Source organism: Sturnira hondurensis, unplaced genomic scaffold (genome assembly GCF_014824575.4).
Source record: "Sturnira hondurensis isolate 20B ecotype Veracruz unplaced genomic scaffold, ASM1482457v3 Scaffold0017394, whole genome shotgun sequence".
NCBI classification, from domain to species: domain Eukaryota; kingdom Metazoa; phylum Chordata; class Mammalia; order Chiroptera; family Phyllostomidae; genus Sturnira; species Sturnira hondurensis.
In genome coordinates this window covers 9,476,648-9,489,793 of record NW_028090025.1, presented here as the reverse complement: position 1 = coordinate 9,489,793, position 13,146 = coordinate 9,476,648, and the positions used below count along the sequence as shown (strand labels likewise).

Here is a 13,146-nt window from a genome sequence, read left to right as displayed (position 1 = left end):
GAGAAACATCAATGTGTGGTTGCCTCTCATGTGTCCCCTACTGGGAACTGGCCTGCAACCCAGGCATGTGCCCTGACTGGGAATCGAACCAGCAACCCTTTGCTTCACAGGCCCATGCTCAATCCACTGAGCTACACCAGCCAGGGCTAAGAGTTGTCTTTTGATAAGAAGAGACATGATGGTGGAAAATTAGACTTTACCAGTAAAACTGCATATATCAAAAGACAACAGACACCTACTTCTTAATCTGTGAGGAAAAGGATCACAATGTCATCTTGGCCTATTCCACATATTACTTGTTCAAATACACATTTATTCATGCCTCAGTGTGTGCCAGGCAGTAGAAAAGGATTCAATCATGAATAAGGCGGATTCAATGTTACCCTCAGGGAAACAACACACATAGGCAAACAAATAACAGTGCCTCTATGTCTACCTGATTCTGAAATCACCACATAAAACACTAAGCTTACAAGCTACTCTTTGAACAATCTTTCAATAATAAGTAATGGAGAAATTATTACTGGACATCAAATACGGTATAATACCCCACACACATAAATAAGAATTATGCTTGCATTTTCCAGCAAATACTACTAAATAGTGTTTTATAGATGTCAGAGCACTTTTACACACTCTCATTTTTACTGTTCACAGCAAGGGAGGCCAAGTAGTTATTTTAATAATCACCTACCATTTGTCAAGCACTGCTTGTAGAGGGGCAGCCACTTTGGTGGGAACTTAATATTCATGATCTCACTTCAGAATAAGTATCAGCACCTCCAGCTCTCAAACAAGGAACCTGCGGCTTACATAATTTACATAACTTGCCCAAAGAGACATGCCTGACAAGTGGCAGAGTCAAGGTTAGTCTGCACGTTAGTATGACTTCAAAGACTAGGTACTTCCTTTGCCCCACTGTACGGCTTCAGCGTTACCAGAGTGTGAACAGTGAGGGAGGTGATGTGTGACACTGAGCAGAGGAGGTGTGACTATACTTTGGGTCTGGAGTTCTTGTTTAATCTTCTTTCAGCCACAGTAAAGTCTCACTACAGTCCGAACCTCAGAGTCCCTGGCCCCTACTTGAATTTATCTTTAGCTCTCTAATAATTCAACCCCTATGGATTCTATCTAAACTGTCTTTCAAAGGATTCTGGGGGAATGGATCACAGAAATAAGCAAATATTAAAACATTTAACAAGCAACATTATTCACAGCCTGCACCCAATGCTATTCTGGATGTGTCATGTGCTCCTGAAGTACATGTCACACTGAAATCTACTATTAATAAGCAAAATAAAAGTTTGAAGCTATGTCAAGCTTTACATACATAAACTCACATAATCCTTACAATAACCCTAAGAAGTCCATATTATCATTCTCCATTTATGGAGGAAAGCAGATGCTTAGCAAGTTTAAGTAACTTGCTCAAGGTTACATAATTATAGGTAGTACAGCAAAATATGACTCCAGAGCCTAAGGTTTTCATTTCTGTAATAGCCTATATGTCTGCAATGGCCATGTAATTTTTTAAAATACCCAAATACTCTGATCTGAATTTGTATGTTTATAGAAGTTTTCATATAGAAGTACTCCTATAGTTACATTATCAGAATTGTTAGTTTTAGCATATGGCACTTCATTCAATGAAAAGAAAAAATAATTAGATATACCACTTAAAAATTTCATACCATTTACATTATTAAGTACCAGGAAACTTAAAATCTATTTGAATAAGTAGCTTAACACTACATAGCTTCTTCAGGATTTTTTTTCAGTTAACTTTTTGTCCTAAGAAAGTGAAAGGTTTGTGGTGGTTAGTATCAAAACTATTTACGGTTCAACTAGAGATGGGATACTCCATATTTTCAGAATCCTGTTTTAAAGCAAACAACATATCTTTCAGTGTATTTGTTTGTGAAACAAGTATTTGATACAAGTTTAATGGAATGAACAAATCACAAAAATTGATAAATACATGGGAAAACTACAGAGATGAAAGTCTGATACTGGTATCACTTTTTGGTGTCCCCCATTCCTCCCAATTTGCTACATCTACTCCTAAAAGTAATCTGCAACTCATGTTAGCAAAAATGTAATGGGAAGGGAATAGAATGGAGGTAAGTAAAAAATATTTATTATGTAATATATCTAATGAATCAATAAATGTCTTATTTTCTCATCTAAACATGACTTACTAATTATTTCATTTTAGAGACAATCTCAAAACAAACCAGGCAGCAATGCTTGTGAGTCAGCTGTTTGAACCCACAATGTTTAGACTGGGGATGGGGCGCAAGCTCCTACTTTGATAAATACACCAAACAATGTCCAAAACACTTACCAATTTGGACTTGCTCAGGCTGGCTAAGAGAAACAAATGCTGATGTATCATCAATCCAAGATATCTGAATGTTACCTGTAATATTGAATTAAATGTAAGTGAACACCTGACCATTAGATAGAATCAGATTTCATTTACATTGGTTATATTTCAGTATACATGTTAATTTAGAGAAAGATGAGGTGCTGGTTTAAAATGTAATCAAAATTTATCATTTTGATATTAATAAATTGATAAATTTATTATAATATCATCACTATGAAAAGCTAAATCATAAATCTACCACAGCAGTTATTTCAGTGAGAACTTCAAGAAAAAAGACATATGAGGGGGAAAAAAGCTTTAAAAATTTCTTTTAAAACCCAAACATCCTTCACGATTCACAACGTCATGCCAGCACTAGAAACTCTGTTGGTATCAAGATCACAAACAAAATTCAGAGACTACACAAATTCAAAGTCATAACGATTTCTTTTTGGAATCACAAACTTTGAAAATTACAAATGGGAAAAATGAAATAAATCAATATAGCAAGAAATAAGAAAAATTCAGTGTTGATTTCAAGGCCAGGTAAAGAAACCAGGTGTCACAATGGAAGAAAAGGAAAAGAAGGTGTCAGAGAGAAAACCAAAACAGAGTCACGGGGCAGGGATGGGGGAGCAAGGCGGCAGGGAGGGGAAGACAGACCAAACCAGGGCAGGAAGCAGTACAGTATAGTGGAACAAAATGATTTTCTGAGAAACATATCTCAAAAAAGGCTGACCATAAACAAAATGAAATACGGACCAGCGCTGAGAAGAAAGAAGGAGGAGTGGGGTGGGAAGTTAGAGAAAACTGAAAGGAAAACAAAAGATTTAATTATTCTGCTACCATGCTTCTTTAAAAAATGCAGAAAACTGAAATGTTTTAAAAAGGATAAACACACAGGAATTTAGCAATGAAAAAATGTTTTAATTCCAACTACAATTTTCAAAGGTAAGGAAATTGCTTTGTTTTACCATCACAGGAGAAAAACTCTCACTTCCTGATGTGCAAGTAAGTACCATAATTGCTTTCTCAATTAGAAAGTCACTTACTATTATTTTGTTACCTTTCTACACTATACGTTGTCTTGGAAATAAATAATAATAGCTAATATTTACTAAGTAGTTACCATATGTCACATACTATTCAAAATGCCTTTCATGGATTAACTCATTTTAATCTTTGTGAAATGTCTAAGAAATGGGTGGTATGATCACCAGCTCTATGAGGAAACAGATATAGAAGGATTACTCATTTAATATCACAAGGTAATTTTCTTTACTTTAAATGAAAAAAAATTCTACTCAGAGCATCCTACTTAATTTAACCAATTAAAGTTTGACTACACAGGGACAGAACTTAATAATACAAGATGAGAAACATTGAAAACTTTCAAAAGAAATGCACGTGAAATCAACTGCTTTTCTATACCTGTGTTTAAGTTTAAAAGCAAAGCTAGAATTTCAGAAGACAGTTAGACTATCTGTGAAGATTAGAGTAACATTTGAGAAATATACCTGTTTTCACTTGCTTTTCTAAAATTTAAGTAGGTAAAGTTTTAAAAAGCTAATATATGCTTACTTTAGAAAATACAGAAAGCATAAAGAGGAAGAAAAAAATCTTATCTAAAACATCCACTGATAGCAGCATGATGTTTCCTTTCCATCTGGTTTCTACACAAACCTTTTAAAAAATAATTTTAATTACACAGGAATCCTACTTGGTATTCGCTTTTTACTCTAAATATTAAAATACAAACACTGTATCATCTCTTAAAAAACTCTTTAAATATTTTTAAGTGGCTACATACTAGTCTATTGAGAAAACAGATGAACACTTACTAAACATTCTTATTACTGGACATTCAGATTTTTGCTACCTTCACTTTATCCAAGAATATCCAAAGAGAACAGCCTAAATACTTCATTTGTTAAAGAGGCATTGCTGAAGACTTAACAATCAGAACAGTCTTTATAAACTCTAATCAGAAACTGCTCAATTTAACGTAATCACCTGACCTAATAAAAAGGAAAAAAGAAAAGCTGTCCTACCCCACACATATCACGGTCCTATCAAATATCTGTGTTCATCTGCTTTGATTATTCAGTGCCAAGCAATGACCAACAGGCTGCCCTCAATCTTAAAAATAAGTTATCCTCAGCCTAGACTTATTTGTCATGGTCAGCAGTAAGGGAAGTCATAGTAATTGTATCTTGCTTTCCATGGATTAATAATAGCACTCTATTGTGCGTTGCTATTAAAGTTCCTCAGATCATATTAGCACAAAAATAGCAGCATGCCAAACTACCAAAAATTCCATAACTTGAAAATTAATATTCTTTCATGCCCCTGAAGCTATCTATTTACCTCTGATTACCTAGACCAAAAGAAGAGCAATGTCTGAGAAGTGCATTTGTACTTGTGATGAACTTACCAAAGGCACTGAAAAGCTGGTAAAGGTCACTGGTTTTCCACTCTTTGGGGAATGTCACATGAAGAACGTGATCGCGTTTAGGCTGCACTGTAAAACAAATTTTTGCTAAAAGTTTGATAGCTGAAAAGTGAACAAAATACCAGTGGTTCTTTAACCCAAGCTAACTTGGGGAATCATAAATGCCTCCTGATTACCAAACACCTAAAAGCATTCTTAGGAATGGCAGTACTCTGCCAACTTTGCCTAGATAGCACGCTTTTATACTTTATAGAACCCACAGCAATTTGAACCCTAACAGTTCTATGCAGAAACATTTTTGCTCATGAAGTTGCTGTGGGATTTATTTAAAAGAAAAAAATGGCTGCTCTGTTTGAGAAGTTTCATTAAACATTTAACTTTCTTTTAATCTTGTTGTCCACAGGTTTATTTAGCTAAAAGAAAAAATGCACTGTCCAAATTAAATGAACTAATTGTGCTTGCCTAAAGGCAATTCTAAGTCATAATCTTGCATTCTAATATCAGACCCTCTCTGAGCAAGAAACCTAACCACTCTAGCCACTCATGGCTTTATGGAGGGGGACCCCCCCAAAAATACCTGAATTTATTTATTAAAAATTGTGCATTTATTCTTATACATTTAAACTTCAGTCATTTTCAAAGTACTGTCCACCTGATGCAATATACCTATCAAGACATTTTTTACACTGCTCAAAACAGTTTTTGAAATTGACAATTTTGATGCCTTTAATAGTTTTGCCATTTTCTTGTTTCACCTGTTCCACATCAGCAAAGCCTTCCTTTTTGAGGAATTTTTTCATCCAGGGAAACAAAAAAAAAGTCACTTGGGGTAACACTGGTTGAACAGGGAGGATGGGGCACAGGGGTCATGCTGTTTTGGGTCAAAAACTGCTGAACACTCAGTGAAGTAAGAGCAGGTGTGCTCATAAATAACCCATGATGAAATGGGCAAACACTAATGAACCTTCAAAAAAAATTCACTGAAGCCAAATGTAGCCTCTCACACCACCACCAGATGGTGCACTGATGCAGATGGGTACCTAGACCTCTCACCTAGTGGGGGAAAACGCTACTACAAAAGGCCCACGGTCCAGAAGACAATTCTGGGTTTTTTGGGTCCCTCCTTGTAAATTGGGAATGACAATATTTACCTTGCAGACATTGTGAGAATGACAGATTAAAATGTAAACTAATAAGGAGTGCAATGCGGTATATCCTCAGATCAATATCATTACAATAACTATCATCAGGTATTGTTCACCCGTTTCTATATCCCTGTAGTATACATTAAGACAAACATACCAAGGCTTGGAAAAGAAGAATGGGGATGTAGATAAAGTACAGGATAATTAGAAGATGAAGCAACCACCTCCCAAACAGATTAGCCTTCCAAGGTTTTCAAAAACAACAATAAAAAAATCATCTACTAAACTTAAATACACAATACAATTGTCCAGCCACTATGAGGCACACTGAAACTCTAACAATGGGAAAATAGGGAACTCACTGAAACAGCTAACATCTTAAAATCTATTATACATGTACATTTGTAAGAAATTATAAGTTTAGAGTTCTAAGTAAAAAGAAATTATGGGAGACATGTTTTTTAAAATTCAACTCATGCATAAACTGGAAAATGTAAGAGATGAGTTAATGGAGGCTCAAGGGTACCATTAACTTAAGCATACTATTCATATCAACCACAAAATCACTGCCTATTTTGAAATGAATAAAGCTCTTTCTTCAGTCATGCTTTTCCTGTTATCCCTTCCAGACCACAGACTTAAATGTGTAGATGTATAAGAAAATAAAATTTCACTTACAGTCTGGTCCTTCCAAGTTTAGATAGGGAATATCCATGACTCTCATAAGAAATAACCTACAAAAAAAGAAGAAAGAGAGAGAGAGAGAGAGAAAGAGAAAATGAACTAGTTTCTATTGAAAAGACAGGCATGTATTAAATTTTTAGTTGCTCCTTGATGAAATTACTCTATTTTAAAAATTATTTTAGCCCTGGCTGGCGTAGCTCAGTGGATTGAGCAAAGGCCTGTAAACCAAAGGATCACGGTTCGATTCCCAGTCAGGGCACATGCCTGGGTTGCAGGCCAGTTCCCAGCAGGGGACACACCAGAGGCAACCATACATTGATATTTCTCTCCCTCTCTCCTTCCCTTCCCTTCTAAAGATAAAGAAATAAAATCTTTAAAAAATAAAAATAAAATTATTTAAAAACTTAAAAGCTCTTAAGATTCATTTCAAAGATTTTTCTTAGGCTTTATCATGTACCAAAAAAGAAACTGGAGTATCCCCAACACCTACAATACTTCCTGGTATTCAGTAGCTGCTAAGTAAATATTAGCTAAATCAATGAAATTAGTAATCAAAGAGTCAAAAGGAAGTCCTCTGAAAACCTGCCTTGTTAGTCCAGAGACACTAAGGAAAACAAATATTATAGAGTGCTAAACATTTTCCCAACCTAGGAACAATTGTTCCCTAAATTGCAGAGGTTACCCCTATAATTGGTGTTTTTTGAGTTCAGAATAACAGCAGAGAAGTCTTTTTTAAAGAAAACTATCACACTGATTTAAACCAGGGCAGGCATTTTATGTATAACTTCCAAAACATACATAAAGACACTTAAAAAGAGTGCTTGAAAATTACAAGTCTCTATAATGCCATTCAATTTTCTCTTATTTGCAAGATTATGGACAAAACATCAAGCATTCTGTTGTTTGTGAGAGGACTTTAATGAGTTGTATTTAGATAATGCTATATGATACACTTCTACTTGAGAATGCATTATACAATAAATTGAAAAGGCAATCCAAAGGCCCGACAAGCAATTAGTTTGGCTATACTGACCCACAATTAAGGCATTTTTTTACGAGACATTCAAAAGCCAAGCAGGGCATGATACAGTTTACAAATGGAACTATCAACCTAAACAACACTTTCATTAAAAGTAGAAAAAAGAAAGCATGGTATTCTATGGTTTGAAACTTGTGGCCAAGCCTACAATTTAATAAACCAAATCCTATGGCTAAGAAACCAAATTTATTTTTAGTTCACTAATTTAGGCTCAAGTGTATCATTCTGGTTCTGGTAGCTATTTTTTACCCAATTTCATCAGTACTACCTGCAATGCCAGTAGATAATAAAACATATAAAGCACCTAACACACAGGAGATTCTCCTGGCAGTAACTATTCTTACTATTGCCAACCAGAACCTGAAAAGATATTCCTGGGTTAGAAAGCTCAGTATTTTTATGTTTCATATAATTTTAAATTCTCTATTTAGTAATTTTAGCAATGGTTTACAAACTCTTAAATTTCCAAATTCTAAAATCAAATAAAAAATAATTTTAAAGTTAGCACAACATATGAAAGTCCATAAAAATAATTTAAATTTTTTACCCTAATTTCAACAGAAGAATAAAGTTGAATTGACAAGATGTTTATGGCCATACTGCCAGATACACCAATAATCAAAATCAACCTCAAGATTTAATAGTATGTGGGGACAGTTAAATTATAGTTCATCATTTCAACAGAACATTAAACAATCAAAATAAATTCTAAATAACTTTTGAGAACTTCACAACATGAAGCAATTCTGATACAATTTCAAGTTTTTAAAAAAGCACAGTTTATACTATAATTACAGCTCTGTAAAATATTTGTCATTAAACCAAGAATGAAACTATCCCCACACCAAGAAAAGAAGACAATGGTTTTGTGAAACTCAACTTTTTTCAAAATCCTTTTACTACTATTTTTTAAACTTAAAAAAATAAATAAATAAAGGCTACTGGAACTCAGAAATCCAAAGGAAATAACTAGAGACTTTCTTAGAGAAAGCCCAGCTGCAAATGCCAACTGAATCAACCTTATCCTGTGTACCACATCACCTGTTGGGGGGAGAGGAATATAAAGCAAAATCACAAGCTGTGAGTCTAAAATTGCTTTATTTCTTATTAAAATATTGTTTTACTTCTAAAATTATGAGACCTCAATTACAAGTTTAGGAGATTTATTGCCCTATAAATACAAATAAGGCACTTAAAAAGGAAAAGGACACTGAAGTTTTTCTCATCATATAAATGTTTAAATTTTTTTGAAAGATATCTTTTGTGAGAAAAAATAAACAACGGGACTACACCAAACTATAAAGTTTTTACACAACAAAGGAAACCATCTACAAAACAAAAAGACAAGCCAATGAATAGAAGAACATATTCACAAATGATACAACTGGTAAGGGGTTAATATTCAAATTTGTAAGAACTCATAGGACTCAACACCAAAATAACAAACAATTCAATTAAAACTGGGCAGAAAACCTAAATAGACACTTCTCCAAAGAGAACATACAGATGTCCCACAGACATATGAAAAGATGCTTAATGTCACTAATCATCAGAGAAATGCAAATTAAACCCACAGTGATCTGTCAGAGTGGCTATCACCAATAAACCAACAAATACCAAGTGTTGGTGAGAATGTGGAGAAAAGGAAAACCTCATGCACTCATGGTGGAACTACAAATTAGTGCAGCCACTATGGGAAAAGTATGGAGTTTTCTCAAAACATTAAAGAGAACTAGGTTATAACTCAGCAATTCCACTTCTGGATATGCAATGTGGGGCAAAAGTAGGTTTACAGTTGTAGGTACATGAAATACACAACTTATTCCCGTATTATTATTGATTAATTATTGTATTATTTTCCATATAAACAACTGTAAATCTACTTCAGCCCCACTCTGTATAGGTGAACAAATCCAAAACAATAATTTGAAAAGACAAAGCACCCCTATGTTTTGAAGCATTATTTACAGGGTCCAGCTGAAGTAACACCTTCTTGAACATGGTTGGCAGGGTAATAATATGGGTGTAATAATTTACCATTTTAATGTGAACCTTTCACCTAAGATGTCATATGGTATGCTTGAGTGTGATATTGTTATGTTACAGAATTACATGCTTATGATTTTGTAATAAAGATTCTGTAATTAAAAGGGGGCACTATCTGTGTTGAATCCTGTACAATAGCCAAGATATGGAAGCAAACCAAGTGCCCATGGATAGACAAGGGTATAAAGAAGATACTAGATAAAAACTTCCACCAAGATGGAGGTGTAAGAAACACTGTGCCTTCTCCCACAACCAAGTTTTAAGACAACAAAGTTTTAGTAAACAAAAACGCAGCCAAAACACAAAAAATTGAACTATACGGAAGTCCGACAGGAACGAACCATTCAGTCAGACCAGTAAGAGGGGCGGAGCCAACAGTGGAGCAGGGTCGGGCAGGAAAGATTCCCAGACCCACCTGCACAGGCAGCCGTGGGCGGATCCCAAGTGTGGGGTAGCAACAGGCGGACCCAGTGAGGGCGTAAGGTGGCAGGCTGACCACGGTCACACATTCACGCACAGATAAACCAGCAAAGGAGCGAGCAGTGAGACAGACCATGCAGGCCCCAGCAGCAGGAAGCAGCAAAGGGCACCGCCATTGCTCCTCTTTGACCCCACCCCCACATACAATGTCACAGCCCAGCCACTGAGTTGCCCCGCTCTGGTGAACACCTAGGGCTCCGCTCCTCACATGTAACAGGCACAAACAGACCAAAACATAGCTTAAGAACTCACAGCCCCAGAGCCGATCATTCTAAGTGACCAAGAAATAGCCAACCTCTCAGATGCACAGTTTAAAATACTGGTGATCAGGATGCTCACAGAACTGGTTGATTTTAGTCAAATTAGAGGAACAAATGAAGGCTAAACTAATTGAAATGCAGGGAAATGCACAGGAAACCAATAGTGATGGAAAGGAAACTGGGACTCAAATCAAGGGAGTGGAACAGAAGGAAGAAAATAATGACCAAACAGAAAAATATGAAGAAACAAGAATTCAAAAAAATCAGGAGAGGCTTAGGAACCTCCAGGACACCTTTAAACGCTCCAACATCCAAATTATAGGAGTACCAGAAGGGGAAGAGGAATAGCCACAAATGAAAAACTTATTTGAACAAATAATAAAGGAGAACTTCCCCAGTCTGGCAAAGGAAATAGACTTCCAGGAAATCCAGGAAGCTCAGAGAGTCCCAAAGAAGTTGGACCCAAGAAGGAACACACCAAGCCACATCATAATTACATTAGCCAAAATTAAAATGAAGGAGAGAATCCTAGAAGCAGCAAGAGATAAGGGGACAGTCACCTACAAAGGAGTACCCATCAGACTGTCAGCTGATTTCTCAAAAGAAACCTTCCAGGCAAGAAGGGGCTGGAAAGAAGTATTCCAAGTCATGAAATCCAAGGACCTACAACCAAGATTGCTCTATCCAGCAAAGCTTTCATTTAGAATGGAAGGACAGATAAAGTGCTTTTCAGATAAGATCAAATTCAAGGAGTTCATCATCACCAAGCCCTTATTATATGAAATGTTAAAGGGACTTATCTAAAAAAAAGAAGATGAAAAATATGAACAGTGAAAGGACAACAAACTCACAGTTATTAACAACCACACCTAAAACAAAAGCAAACTAAGAGGACAGCTAGATCAGGAGCGGAACCATAGAAATGGAGATCACATGGAGGGTTAGCAACAGGGGAGTGGGAGGAGGAGAAGGGGGGAGAAGATACAGAAAATAAGTAGCATAGATGGTAGGTAGAAAACAGATAGGGGGGAGGGCAAGAATAGTATGGGAAATATAGAATCTAAAGAACTTGAGACATGTGGTCATAAACTAAAGGGGGGGAATGGTAGGGGAGGGGTGTGCAGGGGGAGGGGAATGAAGGGGGGGAAATAGAACTGTAATGGCATAATCAATAAAATGTATTTTAAAAAAAGAAGATACTAGATAAATATACAATGGCACATCACTCCACCATAAAAAAAATGAAATCTTAACCACTTGGGACAATAAGGATGGACCTAGGGGATATTATGCTACATGAAATAAGTCAGAGAAAGACAAATGCGATATGATTTCACTTATTACTTCAGATATGTGGAAGCTAAAGAACAAAATTAACAAAACAGAAATAAACTTATAGATACAGAGTTGCCATATGGGAGGCAGGATAGGTGACTGGGTGAAAAAGTGAAGGGATTAGGAAGTGTAAGTTGGTAGTTAGAAAACAGTCATGGGGATCTAAAAGACAGCATAGGGAATATATTACAATAGCTTATGTATAATGTCAGGTGGGTATTAGCATTATCAGGAGGATCACTTTGTAAATTATACAATTGTCCAATGACTATGAGGTACACTGAAACTAATATAAAATAATATTGAATGTCAACTGTAATTGAAACATTTACCAAAAGAAAGAGGCCTGACTGGTTTGGTTCCATTGATCGGGTATTGGTCCCTAGACAGGGCACATATGAAAGGCAACTGATCAATGTTTCTCTCCCTCCCTTTCTCTGTCCCTCCCTTTCCCTCTCTCTAAAAATAAATAAATACAACCTTTTCTTTAAAAAAAAAAAGAAAGGTATCTTTTGTCAAGCAATACAGAGGCTATTTGTTCACACTCTTCCCCTAGGCCTCCACCTTCATGTCTGGGCTTTACAGAGAACTGAATAGCCCCACACCCTGGAAGAACACGAAAACCAACTCTGTGTGACTTGGCAGACTGTGCCTCTGGAGAGAGCCATGCAACTGAGAGGTGGACTCTAAAACTGTAGCTGAGCATCTGTGGAACTGAACCAAAGTACACTCTCCAATGGCCTTCCATCCCTTTACACAGGGCTGTTTGCAAGCTACTGCTCTGGTAATACCTGTGTCTTTTTAAAGTAAAATTAAAACATTTCACTGTATGTATGCCTCATACAAACTAGCTGTCAAAAGGCCTACACAGACTCCCTGAATGATTTGATAAAACAACTTCACATATGGATCACTGGACTACACAGTTTTCATTTTAACATGTGAGAAATGCACTGGGTGAGCAGAAAGGATGTCCCTTCACTGTGAATTGTACTGAAGAACAATTTTTCCCAGAAGGCCTTTCATTGGGAGATATCAAAAAGACATTCAGACCAACACTTGCATGGAACATGTTTCTATTTTAGTAAAGATTCAAGATGGCTGTAATTGAGTAAAGACTCTCAAGACTGCAGGAGTCTTGCCACAGTCCTACAAGCTTTTTGATGAAATATTATTTTAGCACTTTTCCCCTTTTTCCCTAAAGTACTGACAGTAACTCTGTCAAAGACTAAAATTAAAATTCCCATTTGATACAACAGCCAGATTTACAATAGGATTTTATCCTAATAAACTGTATAACTCAAGTTTTCTTAATGGTCTATGATTATACAACTAGT

The 13,146-nt window shown here is 36.0% G+C and overlaps 1 protein-coding gene across 2 annotated transcripts in view; it reads right to left on the bottom strand.

Moving 5' to 3' along the window:
* Nucleotides 1-13,146, bottom strand: part of PARN (poly(A)-specific ribonuclease) — a 181,235-nt gene that overhangs the window by 108,673 nt on the left and 59,416 nt on the right. For both annotated transcript variants that reach the window (XM_037067778.1, XM_037067779.1), the window contains exons 19-21: nucleotides 6,644-6,699; nucleotides 4,803-4,889; nucleotides 2,345-2,419 (exon numbers count right to left, since the gene is read on the bottom strand). In XM_037067778.1, the coding sequence (XP_036923673.1) occupies nucleotides 2,345-2,419; nucleotides 4,803-4,889; nucleotides 6,644-6,699 (218 nt within the window). The remainder of the gene's footprint in view (nucleotides 1-2,344; nucleotides 2,420-4,802; nucleotides 4,890-6,643; nucleotides 6,700-13,146) is intronic.